The sequence below is a fragment of the Neoarius graeffei genome, chromosome 5, assembly GCF_027579695.1.
Source record: "Neoarius graeffei isolate fNeoGra1 chromosome 5, fNeoGra1.pri, whole genome shotgun sequence".
Classification (NCBI taxonomy): domain Eukaryota; kingdom Metazoa; phylum Chordata; class Actinopteri; order Siluriformes; family Ariidae; genus Neoarius; species Neoarius graeffei.
In genome coordinates, this window is record NC_083573.1 from 49996431 (window position 1) to 50017155 (window position 20725).

Sequence of the window (20725 nt, forward strand, 5' to 3'; positions counted from 1 at the left end):
GCTAACCACATGGCAGAAAAGTGAAAGGACGGCAGGTGTGAGCTTATGAGTCACTGAGTTATGAGTAACCCGGTTATAGTCAGCACTGGCTGACTATAAACTGGGTTACTATATTATCCAGCAACCAGTACACAAATAACACAATTATCTGTATTAGCGAGCAGAAACTTGTTCAGTGGGTGCTGAATGTGATATCAGGAAATAAAGTAAATGTCAGATAAATGAATTTTCTTCTGTTACTTGGTTACTGCGGATATTTTTAGGTACCTTTGCCGAGCTATGCACTGATTATACTTTACTCCAGAACAGCACTGATTGATTTAAAAAAAAAAATCTATGCTACAGCTGAGCATGCAGACTAACCCGTAGGTGATACAGACATGAAACTGGGTCAGTAGGCAGTACTCTCTCCTGCTACTCGATAAATAGAGATGAGCTTGATCAGCCTAGTGGTGGCGCTAAAGCATGTTGTTTTGCATTTTGACCCATATGGGATGAGCCACAGCTCCACCCACTTAAATATTGCGCTAATTTGCATAAAACATGAAATCCATTTTGGTCTATCTTCAAAACAAAATTGGTGTCAAACTAATTGGCAAAGACCGACCTACAATAATGATCAATAACGTTGAGGTTTGTAAACGATATGGGGGCAATTCCATGTAAATGTCAACCTCACCATGCAAAAATAAAGCAACATGTAATACATCAAAACCACTCCCAGAGATCTCACCTAGGCCTGTATTTTACAGATGTGAATAAGTTGAACCAATTTGTAACCAACCTAATATGTCACTGTCAGTCTGTCTTTCTTATAATGTAAAACCCAAGCTAAAATCAACTTTGATCATGTACAATTCTATATTATTGCCACAAGCCACAGAAATGTATGCTAAAATCCACAAAACAGCAAAACAATAGCCATCCTAAATATTATTTAAGAACTTTGATAGTTTTAGCTGATATTTAGAGAGTTTTTCAAAGGGTTATGGTGGTTAAATTGCTGATTTTCTAAACATATGCCATGTCTATTTCAGACGCGTCACATCCATAACGGAATTTCGTCACATCCATAACGCTGACTTTTCCTTCCGAAACTCTGCATGAAATACAAAATATTTTAAACAAAGATTTTTTTAATATTCACCTTGGACCCCTCTATCAAATGGATATCTCCATTTCGACATTAGGTTTACAATTTCACAGAGTTTGATAAAAATGTACAGTCACCCAAGAAAAGTGATACTTTTTCTGTCACATCCATAACGCATCTTTTATTGGCATTTTCTGGCATGCCCTAGATGTACTATGGGAATTGTTCTTGTTCTATCACTTCTCCAGTATGGTACAGCCTTAAAATATGCAACACCTGTTTAAATACTGGGAGACAATAAAACATGCACTGGGTCATTTGTTGCCATTTTGAGTTCAAGTGTCACGTCCATAACGCTGGAATTGCTCATGGCTGCCACATGCCAAGTAATTCTATTTATTAATCATCTTGTGCTGACAAAAGTTTAAACGTTTCCATTGTGTTTAAAAGACAGTTCAGTAAAGCGAATGCTGACTCAGACATACCGTATTTCAAATGTTCACACCCTCAATCCATATTTTCTAATGTGGGTGTGGTGCTTGGTGTGGGCACATGCACGGTGTATGGCAGATCAGTTAAACTGGATCCATCCAGCTACATGAACAGACGGGTACTTCAGTTCCTGCTAGTTGCACTGCTTTTATTCGCCAACGGCTGAGATACCTTAGACCATTGAAACTTGTTCCTTCAGCAAAGCTTTTGTTATTTTGGTCTGGAGGGAAAATGTAACGAGTCTCAAATGGATATGTGCTTTTTTTTTTTAAGAAGGTTCAATGCGTCTGTATATCAAACTGTTTCATGTATCTATAGCGGTATTTCCTCTTTGAGTGTGCAATGCTTAGTTATAAACTTTAAGATGTATTCATGAACATTGGTATAAAATAAACGCTCCCCCGGTTTCCAGCAGTTGGCATATCAGTGGGAACATGCATGCAGGATAACTTTTATCACGCTTTCCTGTTTATATTGTTTCCTGGACAGTCACATATTTTGCTAAATAACGCTGTCCTTGATTCTCCTACTGTAAACATACTGTGTATTTCAATCGAATGTAATGTTAAATTGTGTAAGTGATTACATTTGTAATCAAATTAGAACATTGTACATTTTTGTTAATATTTATCTGTGCTTAGATGCAATTGGAACACACAGGATATTTATTTATAGGCACTTGAAATGACACATTCCCAAGAGTGCAGCTTTGAACGCAACTCTGCTGCTTAGCTCAGGATGCCGTGGCCTAAAAAGGACCGAGTGATGACTAGCTCACTCCCCGTTCACTTCACATGCTTTCCAAACTCTTAGAACTCCTAAAGCAGCTTGATCACATGATGCATGTAGTAAGAACAGGCTGGAGGATCTGGTTATGAGTATAGGAATGAATTTGAATAAGGTCGTCTCTATTTTCAGTTCTTTTTTTTTTTTTTTTTAAACACTTCAGCCTTTTCTGTTCTGGGTATGTGGTTACAGCCCCGAGCCAACGGCTGGTCCGACATCATCATCATGATTTCACCTGAGCTCACATATAATGTTATCAGGTTATGCAAGGTGAAACGGAGCCTCTTGGAGTCGGTCTGATAGACTCGCAGACTAGTTGTGTGTTTATGCTTCCTTATGAAATGTTCCTGTAGAACAAATCAAGGTCACGACTCATTCTTTTTATTTGCAGGTCTTTTGGTTCTTCAGGCTTCACTGTGTCCCACGCTGTGCTCAGTCTAGTAAAGCTAAAGTCAATGTTGTTCGTGAAACAGCAATGGAAACCAGATGGGAAAATATTTAACTGAATGATTTTAGAGACATACAAAGACATTTTGTGTGGGAGAAGTTGGATAATGAGTGATTCTAGATGTCCATAGTGCTGGTCTAACTTCCCAGTCTGTACTGGAAAGTTTGTGCAGGCTTTAAGCCTGTGTGTGGAGTAGTGTGGATCAGAGTTTCCATGGCTTTTGGACTTTTTTTAAACTATAGCTTGCCAAGCAGCTATGAGTCAGTCACTCGGTATAAATCAGAAGATGATTTTGGGCAAGCGTACACACACACACACACCCACACACACACACACCCACACACACATACACTGACTTGCATACACACGTACTCCTTATAAAGAATGGTTCCCATTTAATTGTGGTTGAAATTAGGGGAACTGGTGAATGACTCACTCAGTCAGTTGTATAGCTTCCATTCATTTCTTGCTCAAAAAACTAAAACCCCAATCTGTTTTCACTTTTCCAGCAGTTTCTTAGGGAAGGATGCATGTTGAGAATTGCATTGAATAAGTTGTGTATAACAAACACAACCATAATATACGTTATATTGCCATAGACTTTACCGTTTTTTTTCCTTATAATTCTAATTGCCATTGGGACAAACATTTGAAATCGGACATATTGAGTTCCCTATGAAGAGGACACTTCTGGTTTCATGCACTTTGTGGTCTCAGGTGAGCTGCAGTGGGGATTGTAAAGGGGTCCTGTGAACAAATGTTGGTGTGAGTGTGGTTCGTGTGAATGGATTCTCACGTGGCCATGCCACGAGGCCTGTAGTGGTTCGCCCTTCTCTAGTTCTAAACACACACACACACACACACACACAGTCTCTGTCTCCCTCTAAACTGAAGCAGCTGTATGGAGACAAGCTCTTTGTCGAGAGGAACTGAGCTGCTGCAGAATCTGTTTGTGTTTATTCTTTTGAAAAGCCAGTCACAAAGTATTTGGGGTTTGTATAGAAAGCCAGTGATTCATTATGAAATGATAGAGTATGCTCCATATGAAATAGTCTGGTTATAGTTGGTGAAGTGAAGGAGAGAGTGAGTCACCCACTTCTGGAGCAGGATGCTGCTACGAAAACGCCACGCTGGCTACTTCTAATGTTAGGATTTACTCTAAACATCTACGCATTACGGCTGGAGCACATTGTCAGTTTGTGCATTCACATATGTGAATGCACAAACTGATGTTTAATGTTTGTGCTTTGATGATAATCCATCAGTGTCTGTACTCTCTCCATATTTTTTTTAGCCTGTGTGGACATGCAAATCAAATTATGCAAAGACTGGTTTTTCCCTAATAATCTTTGTTTGATATATTTTCCAGCCTAATAGACTATTTGGCCAACTCTGCCAAGACGTACCGTAAAGGCATTTGATCTTTGCATGAGGGAAGAACATGTTTGATTTTGGTGCTGTGATTCAGTTTTGCACACAGTACACACCCTTCCAGCTACAGCAATATACTGTACACACATCATGTGCTAACCACTCTGAATGAATTATTGTCTTCTATGGTTTAATGCCATAATTAATGTTTTTCCTCCATTTTCTTTCTCCTTCAAGGGACAAAACCCTTCATGCAGAAAGTCTTGGGTGTGTTTCAGATTTACACTACCGTTCAAAAGTTTGGGGTCACCCAGACAATTTTGTGTTTTCCATGAAAAGTCACACTTTTATTTCCCACCATAAGTTGTAAAATGAATAGAAAATATAGTCAAGACATTTTTCTGGCCATTTTGAGCATTTAATCGACCCCACAAATGTGATGCTCCAGAAACTGAGGCCCTGTCCACACGGCAACAGATTCAGGTGACTCCGATACAATTGCTTATCGTTTAGGCCTGGCGTCCACACGGCACCGGCGTTTTGGGTGCCCAAAACGCAATCTTTTTGAGAACGGGTTCCAGAGTGGAAAGATCTGGCAACGTTGCTGTTGCGAAGTCGTCTGGATGAGTAGAACGTATTTGTTTACGATGACGTCACAACCACATGACTGTGAGTGCTTCACGCCGGGTAGAAGTGTAACGAACTCGATGCGAGTTGTCAACAAATCTTATAACTTGGTTCATGAAACGTGCTTACAAAATATTTTCACTGTGAATATTTATTGTGTAATGGTGCAAAGTGAGAGAGAGAGAGACTCTGCCCTTAGGGCAGAGTCAATCCCACCAGCAAAAATAGGGAAAAAAAGGAGCGATCTCACCTCTTCAGATGTTGGTTTAAGTCCTACAATACATTCCTCAAAAAGGGTGTAGAAGAGCAAATTAATCCATCAACGTGTAGCATTCAATTTATTCCAGACCATTAAAGACGCCGCCTTCCGCGTAGAATCATACGTCATCCTCGCCGCCATATTGGATAGGTCAAAGCGGAGAGTAAAGATTCATGTGCTGCGTTTAACTGTACCAACAGGTTTACCGTCCAAACGAGATCACATGGGATTACCTTTCACAGGTGAGAAACAACAAATTAATCCATCAACGTGTAGCATTCAATTTATTCCAGACCGTTAAAGACGCCACCTTCCGCGTAGAATCATACGTCATCCTCGCTGCCATATTGGATAGGTCAAAGTGGAGAATAAAGATTAGCTGCGTTTAACTGTACCAACAGGTTTGCCGTCCAAACGAGATCACATGGGATTACCTTTCACAGGTGAGACTGGAAAAATACTTTTCATTGTATTTGGTCATTATAATGTAATTTTACGAACAGATTTTCCTGACTTTGTGGCTAATATGAAGTCTCGCGCATAATAGTTTATGCGCATGCGTCCTTACTTCTTCTATTGTTCTGGTGTCTCTGAAGGGACCGTCTTACAGCGCCCCTAGAGGTGTGGCATGTGTATTGCATCGTTTTCAGCAAGCGTTGCGTTGCCATATGGACCTGATATTTTACTGATCGTTGCCCATTTGGACGCGATATATTTTTAAATAACATCTCGTTGCCGTTGTCGTGTGGATGTAGCCTCAAACTGCTCAAAGGAAGGTCAGTTTTATAGCTTCTCTAAAGAGCTCAACTGTTTTCAGCTGTGCTAACATGATTGTACAAGGGTTTTCTAATCATCCATTAGCCTTCTGAGGCAATGAGCAAACACATTGCACCATTAGAACACTGGAGTGAGAGTTGCTGGAAATGGGCCTCTATACACCTATGGAGATATTGCACCAAAAACCAGACATTTGCAGCTAGAATAGTCATTTACCACATTAGCAATGTATAGAGTGGATTTCTGATTAGTTTAAAGTGATCTTCATTGAAAAGAACAGTGCTTTTCTTTCAAAAATAAGGACATTTCAAAGTGACCCCAAACTTTTGAACTGTAGTGTAACTCCGCTGTCTAAAGGGTGTGTCTGTGCTTAGTGTAGATAATCTTTTGATCATCAGTCATACGAAAACATGAAGTGATGTGCTAATAATTCTACTACTTCGCTTCCAATATTTTCAAACTTTTTCCAAAAGCATATTAAGACTGCATGTTCATCAAAGGTGTATATTATTAAGTCAATCTCTGGCATAGTGCTAAACAATCAGTGATGTGTAGGCAATATTTATTTCCTTTATTTAACCAGACAAGCGACGAAGAACAAGCTCTTATTGACGGAGATCTTCAGTTTCACCCCTTTGCAGGAGTAAAGGTTGTCTCTGCAGCAAGCATTCCTCAGCTTTTTTTCAATTTTCAACAGTTTTCTCTAAAATAATTGCCCAGTTTACTGGAAGAATGCAGTATGTCTCTAGTGTCTTATTACAAAGACTTCCTAAATCAGACTAGATCCATCGAGATCTTGCTTTTAAAAAAAAAAAAAACCTTCTGTCTCTCTGCTTTGCTCTGTGTGAGTGTGTGGACCTTTTTTGTTTGATATATTTTCCATCCTTATTCAAAATCTGTAAACTCCTCTCAATTTCTGCTTCCCAGTGTGTATAGTGATGGTCATGCTTTTGGCTTGGGCAGTTGCTATTTCCAGACTGTTTATATGAAGCCCGCCTTACTTTTTCAACAATAGCCCGAAGATCACGTTCCTCTCTCCTTTTTTTTTTTTTAAAGTTTTCTCTCTTGGTAAGTATGACTCACAGATGCCTTTTGGCTAGAAGGGAAATGTTTAGAACCGCTTGGAAGTCCTTTGATTAAGACTTGGCTGTTTTTGGAGTGACTCGCACATGGCGCCACCCAACACTGAAGTGGCTAACACGGGAAAGGATAACTATACCACATTAGTACTGTTTTGTTTAATGATGGTGCTAATACAGATGTGAGAAATATTGAAGCAATGAAAAGTGCTTTTGTCAAACATCAGACCTGCTGTCTAAATATTTGGGAACGTTTGGGAGAAACAAAAGTCCTGAGCATGATGTACTTTTGTATTTAAAAAAAAAAGTTTTCTCCTTGATTTTCTCCCTAATTTAGTCGTGGCCAATTCCCACCTCCACCGCATCTTTTCAAACTGTTGCTCGTGCAGCACCAGGGGCAGTGTAACACACTCTGAGGAATGCGATATGAGCTCACAGGCGCCCATGATTGGCTCGTGTTGCTGTAATTGACATGGGAGAGAGTACATGAACGTTAGCCTGGGCCTGCCCATCCGAAGTGTGAGCTTTGAAGTTGCGTTAGCCAGACTACATGAACGTAGTATAGGGCAAATGCTTTTTGATTGTGCCACCTAGGAGTCTATCTACATGTTCTGAAGTAGTGATCCATGTGCAGACGTGTAAAACCATTTGTGGACTGTTTAGTGTGAACTTTGACAGGATTAGAAGAGCAGTGTGTGTGCTGGATGAGAGTAAGAATGCATGACCAGAATGTAGAGAATGCGAGCCTAAACAGGATAGTCCATACATGTATAGTCTTGTCTAACTAGACTGTGTCTGAGGGTTTGTATTTCTGCATGTGTGGAGGCCTGTAACTGCATGTGTATAGTGTCTGTGGGCCTGTAACTGGGAATGCCCTTGTTTTTATAAAGGGCGAGCGTTTGTTGTAAAATGACTCCTCCTCTCGTCTGTTGCCTGACTTTTTTATCTGGATTAGCTGGAATTATTCTACTTCACACAACAGCTTCTCAGGAGATTTTAAGATACTTAAGTTCTTTCATAACGGAGTTCTACTTGGAACCCTTTCTGAGAGGGGTACCTGCATTTACATTAATGCCATTTAGCAGACACTCTTATCCAGAGCAACGTACAACATACCCAGAGCAGCCTGGGGAGCAGTTGGGGGTTAGGTGCTTTGCTCAAGGGCACTTCAGCCATTCCTTCTGGTCCAAGGAATCAAACCAGCAACCTTTTGGTCCTAAAGTTGCTTCTTTAACCATTAGGCCATGGTTTCATCTGCAGAGGAGCAAACCCTTTAGCCTTTTTTCTAAGTGTTTAATGAATAACTAGTGTTTTGAAGTGTTGTGGCTAGTGTGTTATGTGCTTTGGCAGTAGTTGGTTAAAGACTATTTTAGCCCGTAGCAGCAGTAGTGGTTGAGGAAAGCCTGTTCTCAGTGTCCTTAAAGGCACTGCAGTCAGGATTTCCACCTTCAGTGGTCAGCCGAGTCCCTGCTGGCATGATCAACCAACAGGAAGGCTTCAGGAATGCTTTTATTGTGTCAATCATAGAAGTGAATAAATATAGTAAGGTGTGTGTGTGTGTCTCTCTCTCTTTTCCTCCTTCCTTCTGTCCCTCCCAGAGACTTTTGCTTTCCTCTGTTTACCTTCACTACGCTCTGTGGTGATTCCTTTGAAATAGTAAATGCACACGTGTTCTTCCCGCCATAGTTCTTTTATGTACAAGCTGATAATTATCTGTGCATACTGGCTTGATAATACCTTCGGACCACATTAAATGTCCATTTAATAATCTATGGTGATTTTGCTTCTGTTTTTTTTTTTGGTTCTGCTTTTTCACCTAGCCCAAACTTTATTCTGATGGTTTTTTTTTCTTTTTTTAAATTAAAAAACGGGATGTTTGCTGTTCTACATTCTGTCTTCTGTCCATTCATCATGCAGATGATGCTTTACCTCCTTTCATGTAAAGCCTCTGTTTATTCTTTTGTTTATATATTTTAGGAAGGAATGAGCTTGAGATGGTGTGTAGTATAAACTCCAAGCCCAACTTGGACCTTATGTGTCCCTCTGAGGCCCTTATTTAACAGTAGCAAAAATGCACAGAGGGAGCGAGGGAGGGAGGGAGGAGAGTATTTATGCAGCAGCAGGGTGTGTTTAAGATATTCTACGCTGGAATTAGGAAATGGTTTTATGGGCAGCTTTTTTTTTTTGAGACAATAGGTAGACTTTTTTTCCTGGAGATGCTTAGAACTAAACAGACCAAAACAAGAATTATATTGTTGCCTTGATATTTTTAAACATGTGGTATGAAGATGTATAGATAAGTATATTTGCAGAAGCATAATACATTGATTGATTTAAAAAATGGAGCTGGGATATAGACAGGAAAAATGGAATGTGTTAAACACAAGCAATTGATTTTAATATTGGAGCTAAAATCATATATTGGTCACCATGAACAGTGTATTTAAAGTTAGTTAAACAGTCTTCAGTGCAGTCTTTCAGCTCTGAGTGTCTCGTAGAGTTCTACACATTGATTTTTACAAGTTAATATATTTGTGCTAAAGATGCACAGTAAATATTAATGCTCAAATCCTGCATATTCATCTGAACTTCTATTCACACTTATTAACATTATGCAGGAACTAATGACGAAATGACCTGATGTAATTGGGAGGTTTCTGCTTTTAGACGATTTTCGATGCAAATTTTGAAACCGCCTGTTGGCTGAATTTCAGTTTTAAGAAACTGAACATTTAAATCTAAAGCACACAGCAAGATATTTCCTAAAAGACACTAAGCAACATTGTCAAACATAAAGAGTGCAGAGTGCAGATATCCTCCCTTAATCTCTGGCCTTAGCAAAAACCGTGGTTTCTTAGCTTCACAAAGCTGCTGTTTCTCATCACGCAAGTTGCCATTGGTGAAATCTTCCATTATAGTCACTGTATCAAACACTCAGCCTGGTATAATGGGAACAAAACTTAAATCTGTCAGTAGAGGAACAAAACATTGTGGTCTGGTGACTCAGTCGCACTCTTTTTATTGCATCTAGATGCAAATTCTTTTTTTTTTTTGACCACCAAAAGAAAAGCTTTCAGCCTGCATCACGTGCTTCCAAATGCAGTCCAGTTTCCTAACGGCACTTCTTCAGATTATTTGCCAGAATATTCACAATACACCATAGGCAGGAAAACTCCACCTAGCCATAACGTGTATATATTTTTTTCATTTATTCTATTTTTGTGCTTGGATTGCAATGGAAAAAACAAATCTGTCCACACTCATGGGCCAGGCAACTACATTGAGCAGCTGTCTATGCCTCTATAGGTGTGGAATGGCTGTCCTGAGAAGAATGCAGTGTATTTGTGGTCCAGCGGTGGTCGGCAAGGTGTTGGGTGATTTTTCCTGATGACTAATAGAAGAGCTCTGTGGCTTTTATTTGTCATCGGGAAGTCACCCAGCACCTCCCTACCTTGCCATGAAGAAATCTAAAATATTCAAAGAGAACTATAGATAGATCTGCACACTGAGTTGATTCTAAAGCCGTGTTCAGTATAACACTGCTGGTTAAAAGTGTGTTGTCTGAGTATAGTACTGTATTTACAGAGTCGGGTGGTGTGACGTGAAAGAAGGGGGTGTGACAATGTGGTTTTACAAGTTAAAAGCAATCATTTATTTGTGTTACTAATTTACTGCTTTTTGGAATTTAGGATTGAACGCAATGGTCACAGTGAAATGAAGCACTTTAAGGGCTTGACCTGGAGTGTTTTTACATGCTGTTAACAAGATTGTGTCTTTCATTTCAATTTCTGTGCAAAAATTTAGTTTGTTACTGGACAGAGAGGATGACAAGGTAGGGAGTTGAAGGTTAGTGTTCTGGACATCATTTCAGTTCAGCTGGTTATCATTACTGACACTGGGGCCTAATCTTTCAGCGGCTGTAATGTCTCATCCCAGCATCACACTGGATCTGGTTCTTGTTCTAATTCAATCCCATGCTGGCATTAAAATGCCCTTCTCCAGTCAGCCATTCGTTTACTGATCTATTTACAAAGATGGTTTGCCTCTGTTATGGGTTTATGTTGTGTTGGTGTTTCTCCAATGTTAACTGAATAGCCTTGCAGTAAAACCCACATGGTGTTAAAGCAGTATTATTCTGGCAAGAGCAGTTAAAGCCATCTTTCATAGGGTTTAAAGGACTCTGGCTCACTGCCCAAGTTAACCACCCGAAATCGCATCCAAAACCGGTAGGTTTGTAGATCTTTTAAGGAAAATAATCTTCTAAACTTTTACCGTACATATGTGCTTTGACGCATTTGAGTTAGGGGGATCGGCTCATTTATCATAAAGACAAATGCGAACGTTCATATTATACCCTGAGTCAGCTGAAATACCAGGTTTCTCGAGTAGTTGCCAGTTATCCACTGTCATTTATGATATTTTTATATATGTAGGAAGTCCACTGAGCCATTAAGTAGGGCTATGTGTTTAAAAAAAAAAATCAACATGTGACAAATAGGGGGCGGCACAGTGGTGTAGTGGTTAGCGCTGTCGCCTCACAGCAAGAAGGTCCGGGTTCGAGCCCCGTGGCCGGCGAGGGCCTTTCTGTGCGGAGTTTGCATGTTCTCCCCGTGTCCCCATGGGTTTCCTCCGGGTGCTCCGGTTTCCCCCACAGTCCAGAGACATGCAGGTTAGGTTAACTGGTGACTCTAAATTGACCGTAGGTGTGAATGTGAGTGTGAATGGTTGTCTGTGTCTATGTGTCAGCCCTGTGATGACCTGGCGACTTGTCCAGAGTGTACCCCGCCTTTCGCCCGTAGTCAGCTGGGATAGGCTCCAGCTTGCCTGCGACCCTGTAGAACAGGATAAAGCGGCTAGAGATAATGAGATGAGATGTGACAAATAGAACAAAAACTATATATGAACAAAAGGAAATAAGACTACAGTCATGTTTGGAACACAATATTTATCATAATGTATTCATATAACAAAGCTCAACTGAAATATCACTAACATTAAAAAGTAGTTTACATTTTACATAGAGTTGAAACATCCAAATGCTTCCGCAGTAAAATACTTGCATTGTTTTGATCTAGTTCTAATATCGTAACCTTTTGTCTTGTCTTGCCCATGTGTGTCTGTAGGAACAATAAGAAAGAGGCTGATCTGGAGTCTGCTTTGGCCAGGCTAAAGGATCTGGAAGCTCTCCTCAACTCCAAGGATGCTTCTCTCAGCACAGCCCTGGGAGAGAAGAGGTCTCTTGAGACTGAAGTCAGGGATCTGAAGGCTCAGTTGGTTAAGGTAGAAATATTACATGCTCTTTTATAGATCTAATACCTGACCTCTATTTCTGAGGCTTATTTTGTGGTAGTCCAGTTGCTTCAGTTCATAAATGTGATGTGATGTGGTCTGCGGTTGAGTAAAATTAATTCTTCTTTAAAGAACTTAATGTCTTTAAGTGTATTTGGCTAAATGACCATCACACAGGCTTGGACTAATAGAATACCTCACGTTGATGTTTTGTATGATGACCCCCCCCCCCCCCCCCATTCATCATGGTTTCTCACGCTCATATTCCCTCTCTCCTAAACCCATCAAAGTTTAAAAAGATCATTTGTGTATTTGTAGTTGGAAAGCAGTCTGAATGATGCTAAGAAGCAGCTGCAGGATGAGATGTTGAGGAGGGTGGATGCAGAGAACCGCATTCAGACTCTGAAGGAGGAGCTGGAGTTCCAGAAGAACATCTATGCTGAGGTCAGTCCTGTATAATCATTAACACTCCTAAAGAAAAGCTCTGCTGGGCTTTACTAAGTGTGAGAAAATAACTTGTACACCATGTCGAAAAGTTAACACAGGTGAACAGACAAGACCGAGCTATTCAAGAGCGCACCCAATCACGATTCATGTACAGAAAAATAAAAATGATGCCTGAGTGGGTTGTGCACTCTTATGATTCCTAATACGAGGAGTTTGGTGTTGCAGGAGCTGCGCGAGTCGAAGCGTAGGCATGAGTCACGTATGGTGGAAATTGACAGTGGTAGACAGCAGGATTTCGAGAGCAAGCTGGCTGACGCTCTGACTGAACTCCGCGGCCAGCATGAGGATCAGCTCCGTATCTACAAGGAGGAGATTGAGAGGACCTACAATGCCAAGGTAGCATAACCTGGCTGTGGTTATTACTACATTATGAACCATGCTATACTTGTTCACCGGATCACCAGACGACTTCTAAAGTCTGTGCCATGAGCTTGATGACAATTGGTTTCTTTCTGTAGCTGGAGAATGCGCGTCAGTCTGCGGATAGAAACAGTCACCTGGTCGGAGCAGCTCATGAGGAGCTGCAGCAGACACGTGTAAGACTGGAGAGCATGTCTGCTCAGCTGTCCCAGCTTCAGAAACAGGTGAGCAAGAACTACAGAGTAGCAATAAACGTTATAAGATAAACATGTACAAGGGTCCAGGAGGGGGGGAAAAAAATACAAGGTTCCAATGAAGTACATTATACGAACAATTATTATATTGAATAATTATTCCACACCTGAATAGGGGGATAAATAAAATGTATATTTATTTATCTCTCTCACACACATGCACACCACACTTCTTTATTTTTATGAATTAAAAGACACTTTGTCTTAAAAGTAATGATGGATGTTTCTTTTTACTTAGTTGAGCGGTTCGTGACATAATATGGATTACTACAGTTGTGGAATAGGGCTATTTACTGTGTTTTTATTATTTACTATTTGACCCCAAACACATTAAGAAGACGAGAAATTGCACTAATTAACTTTTGACGAGGCACCTGTTAACTGAGGCCAAGTTTACATTAGACCGTATCAGCGGATCATCAGATTAACGTTTTTAAAACGATTAGCGTGCACACAGCAACACCAGTACACGATTCGCGTGCACACAGCAACACCAATACACGGATACGCTCGGCTCCGCAGGCATCCTGCGCTCCAAATCACTCCGCCCTGAACAGCGAGTGCCCTCTGGAGGGTGCGCACTCCGGCCCTGCGCAGCTCACACAGCGCGCGAGTGAAGTGCACAAGCCACGATTCGGGACTGAGCCGCTGTGTGTGTGATCCCAGCGCATATCACTTACCACTTGCAAGTGGAAGGATGGCAAGCCTAAAGACAATCATAACTACACAATGGGCAGTATTTACATCAGTATTTGCAGTATTTTCATACTTTTATACTCTTTAATGAAAGGTGATACAAGGCGGAAGTCCGTGCCGTTTTTCAGCAGTCGCGTCACATGACCAACGCCAGCGAATCAGGAAGGTGGATGTCACAGTGACGTTGTCCAATGACGACGCCAGCTAGAGCTCAGCACAGCGTATCCGCGTATTCTCAATGTTTACACAGCACCGGAGCTGACACGATCTGGATTGAATACGTGGACGCTGGCGGATTCCCGTTTCCCGGCGTTTCCAGGCGGTTTAATGTAAACGGACAGTGCATCCGCGAAGAAAACGAGACCGATACGGTCTAATGTAAACTTGGCCTGAAAAGCATTCCAGGTGACTACCTCATGAAGCTGGTTAAAATATGATGCCAATAGTGTTTAAAGCGTCAAGGTAAACGCTGGCTACTTTGAGGACGCTAAAATAGGATTTTTTTTTTTTTTGGTAACACTTTTTGTTTGTTTGCTTGCCACATAATTCCATATTTTAATGTATTTATTGATATATCTTCACATGCTATTTAATGGGCCTTTAGGTTTATGAAAAATAAATAAAATCCAAATTTGCCAAGCACTGCAAACAGCTGAATTTAACTGAAATATATGTTTCCAAACTACAGAAGCAAAACTGTGTACAAAATAAAATATATTTATTTGTTGTTTGATTAGACCATTTTCAGTGTATGGGGGAGAAAAATCTCAAAGCATAATCTTAAGTGCAAAGGCATCATCACCTGACTGTTTATCATAATTGATGATCAACACTCCATAATTATTCAACAGGACACAATTAGTCCAATTAAGCAATAACATGGCACTATAATCCATACCATACTCTCTGGGAAGTAAACGCATCAGCCGAGTCATATTTTTATTAAAAACAGGCCAAGTCAAATGAATTTTTCAGTCTGTAACGATTGAATGCTCAGCTATTTTGGCTTTTATGTAATTTTTGGAGTGTGAGGTTTTTTTTTTTTTAACTGAAAAAGTTTTACATTACTTTCTGTCAAGAAGTTTATTCCCTTCAGGAGAGATTAAAAAGACTTCATGCTTCTGCTCTGTCTTATACTTTCTGAATAATTTTGCATTCTTGATTAGATCTATCTATCTATCTATCTATCTATCTATCTATCTATCTATCTATCTATCTATCTATCTATCTATCTATCTATCTATCTATCTATCTATCTATCTATCTATCTATCTATCTATCTTTTTTTTTTAATAAATGAAGTTATCTGATTTGTGTAAGCTGTTTGTCCGGGTCACAATTTGCCCGCAGGATTTTCCACATGATTTATGTTCACATGCTTATGTGTATATTCTGGTCTTTATATAGGAATGAAAGAGGAGGAGACGTGCATGTATGTTTGACTTGCTAGTATTCTCCCTGTGTTGCCAATGTTTTGCCAAGTGGTTTTAATAGACAAAGGAGTGCATTATCTCCATCTCTCTGTGACCTAGAATAGCTCAGTATTCGATCAGTAAAACAGTGTGAGGGTTTTTTTTTTTGCAGTGTGTAAGTGTTTTATTCAGGTTTCCCTTTAAGCCAGTCACAGTACAGACTACTTGACCACTCTCTGGAGCTCAATAGCACCACCAACGGGAGGGTAAAAAGATCAAATGCAACTGTGTCTTTACAGATTAACTAAATAATCCGAACAGGTCATTCAGCATTTTAGAACACTGAGATCTCACCTTCTCGCTATGCAGACATAACTTTGACGCAGTTGTCAAGTCATGTCAATTTTATTTGTATAGCACATTTAAAAATAGACATTGTTGCAAAGGGACTTTCCAGAATGTGTACATTTCTGTATATAAATTTTAAACACATGAATTTATAAATTTATGCCTAGTGAATAAGTCTGAGGCAATGATGGCAAGGAAGAACTCCCTTGGGCAACATGAGGAAGAAACCTTGAGAGGAACCATACTGAAAAGGGAACCCATTTCTCATCTCATTCTCATCTCATTATCTCTAGCCGCTTTATCCTTCTACAGGGTCGCAGGCAAGCTGGAGCCTATCCCAGCTGACTACAGGCGAAAGGCGGGGTACACCCTGGACAAGTCGCCAGATCATCACAGGGCTGACACATAGACACAGACAACCATTCACACTCACATTCACACCTACGGTCAATTTAGAGTCACCAGTTAACCTAACCTGCATGTCTTTGGACTGTGGGGGAAACCGGAGCACCCGGAGGAAACCCACGCGGACACGGGGAGAACATGCAAACTCCACACAGAAAGGCCCTCGCCGGCCCCGGGGCTCGAACCCAGGACCTTCTTGCTGTGAGGCGACAGCGCTAACCACTACACCACCGTGCCGCCCCGGAACCCATTTCTAATTCATTGATTTTTACATGAAGTATATTTCCTTGAGGGGCGGCACGGTGGTGTAGTGGTTAGCGCTGTCGCCTCACAGCAAGAAGGTCCTGGGTTCGAGCCCCGGGGCCGGCGAGGGCCTTTCTGTGTGGAGTTTGCATGTTCTCCCCGTGTCCGCGTGGGTTTCCTCCGGGTGCTCCGGTTTCCCCCACAGTCCAAAGACATGCAGGTTAGGTTAACTGGTGACTCTAAATTGGCCGTAGGTGTGAATGTGAGTGTGAATGGTTGTCTGTGTCTATGTGTCAGCCCTGTGATGACCTGGCGACTTGTCCAGGGTGTACCCCGCCTTTCACCCGTAGTCAGCTGGGATAGGCTCCAGCTTGCCTGCGACCCTGTAGAAGGATAAAGCAGCTACAGATAATGAGATGAGATGAGATATTTCCTTGACGTTATCAACTATTTACTGTTGAAGACTTGAGTGCAACACGTTTCATGGCAATTGTAGTCCTAAAGTTAGGTTATGACCTAAAGTTGTAAATGCAGAAGTTATGTCTTTTGTTGAATTCTACTCCTCCCACATGTTTGGTAGTTGTAATGAATCTAAAAATAATAAATGCTATGCAATGTGATGTGCGATACAATTTATATTGACATGCATTTGTTGTGTGTTAGCTGGCTGCACGGGAGGCTAAAGTGCGTGAGCTGGAGGAGACTTTGTCTCGCGAGAGAGATCTCATGCGCCGGCGGTTGGAGGAGAAGGAGAAAGAAATGGCAGATATGCGCCACCGCATGCAGCAGCAACTAGACGAATACCAGGAGCTGCTGGACATCAAGCTGGCCCTGGACATGGAGATCAGTGCTTACCGGAAACTGCTGGAAGGGGAAGAGGAAAGGTAAGAAACAAATGATGGATGTGATGGACATGCTCATGTCCTGCAGTTCAGCTCAGTTTTTACAAGATGTACGTGGTAATCTTTTACTAATCTCTGTCTCCAGGCTGCGTCTCTCTCCCAGTCCTCCTCCTGGACGTGTGATATCAGTCACACGTACCTCAGGCTCTGGCACACAGACCCGCTTGGCTCAGAGCAGCAGCAGCACTCGCACTGCATCTGGCAGCGCTAAGAAACGACGCCTCAATGACACCGACAGCGAGGCTTCTAGCGTGACGGGTGGGACAGTGACACGCACTCGCATTTCCCAGCAGGCCTCAGCCAGTGGCCGGGTCACTGTGGATGAGGTGGACCTGGAGGGCAAATATGTTCGTCTCAGCAACAAATCAGACCAGGTAAGAGGACAATTACATCACAGCAGTCTGCTGGGTAGTGACCATAGAAATGGGATATGTGAATTTATTCTAACATTATCACTTCCAAATCAGAATACATTTAAATATGTCTATAACTTGTAATTAGAGTCCACTTAAGAATTCAGGACGTGATGATCATACAGCCATTTTTCAGTCTATCATTTTATAAGCCTGTAATGTTTCCAAGACTTTTAAATGGGTTATTTTTAAGCACAGTAGCCATTAATACATATCGGCATGTTTGAAATGTACTTTTAGTTTATCAAAATTTAAACATGGCTACAGTGTTTTGGGTTTGTTATTAATGTAATGAAGCATATAACAGGTGATCTGCCACACTTGGAACTAGCTTATTAATCTTTTTATTGTTATCGTATACCTTCATGTAAATCTGTTCTGCTGTTAGTTCAGGGTTTTTTTTTTCCTCTCCTCCTTCTCAGGACCAGTCTCTGGGTCACTGGCAGGTGAAGAGACAGGTGGGCTCTGGTGCTCCCATCGTCTTCAAGTTCCCACCTAAATTCACCCTCAAAGCAGGACAGACTGTTACAGTGAGTTAACCACATACGACACAATGGTAGTGAATTCTCAGAGGAGTCAACAAGTCACTAAGTGTAAATCAAGTCTTCAGTATTATATACTGGGTTCTAAGTCAGTGAGTCAAAGCTAAGCCTCAGTTTTGAGATACTTTTTTTTTTTTTTCCTTCAGTTTTTGCACATACAGTAATATGGCAAAAGACCTGAACTATATATATATATATATATATATATATATATATATATATATATATATATATTTAGTGTGTGTGTTTCTACTTTTTTTTTTCTTTGTAAATTTCTCAGCAAGTTTTACTCATTCTCTCTCAACAAAGAGAGTTGAGTACGTATATGATTTTAACACCTATGTTTGGGAAAGCTTTGAACTTTTATGGTGCAAGCATATAATAACCTCCACTACTCCTAGTTATCTCTCTGTGTGTGTGTTCCTTATCAGAACATTATTGTTCTTTTGTTAGGCGCATAGAGATGTGTGCCAGTATTCCATGGAAATGGATTACTAAGCCTAAGCTGATTAGTGGAAGAAAGGAATATGAAACACTGCTCCTGTTTTCAAGGAGCAAATCATTGGAAAAGTGACAGAAACTGTGCCGATTTACTATTGCCCTTACTACGTTACAAATAATATTACTATATTCTCGATGTTTGTCTGCATAGCTGGTCATGTACACATGTATTGCACTCACTGACGTTCTGTTGTATGCTAACCAAGTTTTTTATATTTATTAGTTGTTATTAACATATATGTATGACAAAGTCCATACATATGTTAATAACAACTTGATATACACCTGAAGTTTGTGGAAACCTGACCATCACATTCATATGTGGGACTTCCCCAAACTTAATGCTGTATCATTAGGGCCTCTGCATGCTCTTGCGACAAGGCTTTCGCAGATAGCTTTTCGCAGACAGTTGTAATTTATCGTTGAGCGGGGAGTAATAGGCGTGCACGATGTTATTCACTGCCACAACGCAAGGGGGCGCGAAGTCGCGAAATCGCTAGGAGTAGTTGGTGGGTGTGGTTAGTGGAGTGTTTATCCTCCGGTTACTTATAATGACTAGAACTGGAGTCGTATAGATGTACGTACTTCCTCACTTCCTCGATCACCGCTCTTCGTGCTGCTCCATCTTTGCTCGTGTTTTAAAAATGGCGGTCGTGAAAACAAACCAAACCGGGAAAGTAGGGAAGCGGAAGTGCGTGTACAGCGGATGTAGAGTGGACCAATCAGAGCCCTCTTGTCTGCGACGCTGTCTGCAAGGCTTCTGCGGTGGTCACAATTTTTGGGAGGTGCGCGCAGAGCGTCTGCGAAGGGGGGGCTACGCAGACGCCATCTGCGACGCTATGTGCGAGGACTGGGTTGTCAGCATAAATTGGCCTTTACAAGTTTCCTTCACTGGAGCGAAGGGGCTCAAACCCATTCCAGCCTGACAGTGCCCCTGTGCACAAAATGAGGGTCCGTAAAGACATGGTTTTAGACTGGAATGTTCAACACCAAAGAATCCACATAGTCTGACCAAAAACTACTCAAGTGAATTGAACTCACTCTGTCTCTGGGTTGACAGATCTGGGCTGCAGGAGCTGGTGGGACCCACAGTCCTCCCTCTGACCTAGTATGGAAGGGTCAGAACTCCTGGGGAAGTGGAGATCTCTTCCAGACTACTCTGATAAGCGCCAGTGGAGAGGTGCGGCATGAACCAGTTCCCCCTGACATCGTAGATGCAAATTACATGTTGCTTTAAGAAATTTTCCAAAATGGATTCGGTTCATTTTTTAAAATTCTGTCTTTAGGAGATGGCAATGCGGAAAGTGACACGCACACTGTTCCAAGATGATGATGATGAGGAAACGGTATGTAGTGCTTTACATCAGCATATTTCTTTCCTTCGGTCCTAAACCTCTGATAAACAAATGGACCCCTAGTTGTATTTGACTTCATGGTATATATGAAGTCAGAGCTTATGAGAACCAGCCATCCCTATACCTTCATCCAAATTATCATGAATAACCTTTTAAAAAGTCTTTATTTTTTTGGGTGTGTATCTGTATAGGCTGCTCACAGCACATGTGGAGATGGAGAGTATAACCTGCGTAGCCGCACGGTGATCTGTGGCTCATGCGGTCAGCCGTCAGACAGGAATGCTGGTAGCTGTGTGTCGGCGAGCTCTGGAGTCTCCAGTGCCACTCGCTCTTTCACCAGTGGAGGAGGACTTCCTGAGGGTCTGGTCTCCCACTCCCACTTTATTATGGGCAATGACAAACCGAGACAGGTACAGTAACAGTACATTCACAGAGCACATTTTGTATCACAGTTAATTAAAGCACTAAATTAAAATGTAAATTAATGAATAATTAAATGCAACAGTATTTATTCATATTATTGTTTAGTTTTCTAATAGTTTGAAAGAACTGATTTTAAAAATATT

At 41.1% G+C, this 20725-nt stretch overlaps 1 protein-coding gene across 1 annotated transcript in view; it reads left to right on the forward strand.

Annotated features, from left to right (window-relative positions):
* Positions 1-20725, forward strand: part of lmna (lamin A) — a 43703-nt gene that overhangs the window by 20409 nt on the left and 2569 nt on the right. The window contains exons 4-13 of the mRNA XM_060921925.1: positions 12056-12212; positions 12540-12665; positions 12894-13064; positions 13187-13312; positions 17110-17330; positions 17434-17722; positions 18184-18291; positions 19865-19984; positions 20091-20150; positions 20351-20569. Of these exons, the coding sequence (XP_060777908.1) occupies positions 12056-12212; positions 12540-12665; positions 12894-13064; positions 13187-13312; positions 17110-17330; positions 17434-17722; positions 18184-18291; positions 19865-19984; positions 20091-20150; positions 20351-20569 (1597 nt within the window). The remainder of the gene's footprint in view (positions 1-12055; positions 12213-12539; positions 12666-12893; positions 13065-13186; positions 13313-17109; positions 17331-17433; positions 17723-18183; positions 18292-19864; positions 19985-20090; positions 20151-20350; positions 20570-20725) is intronic.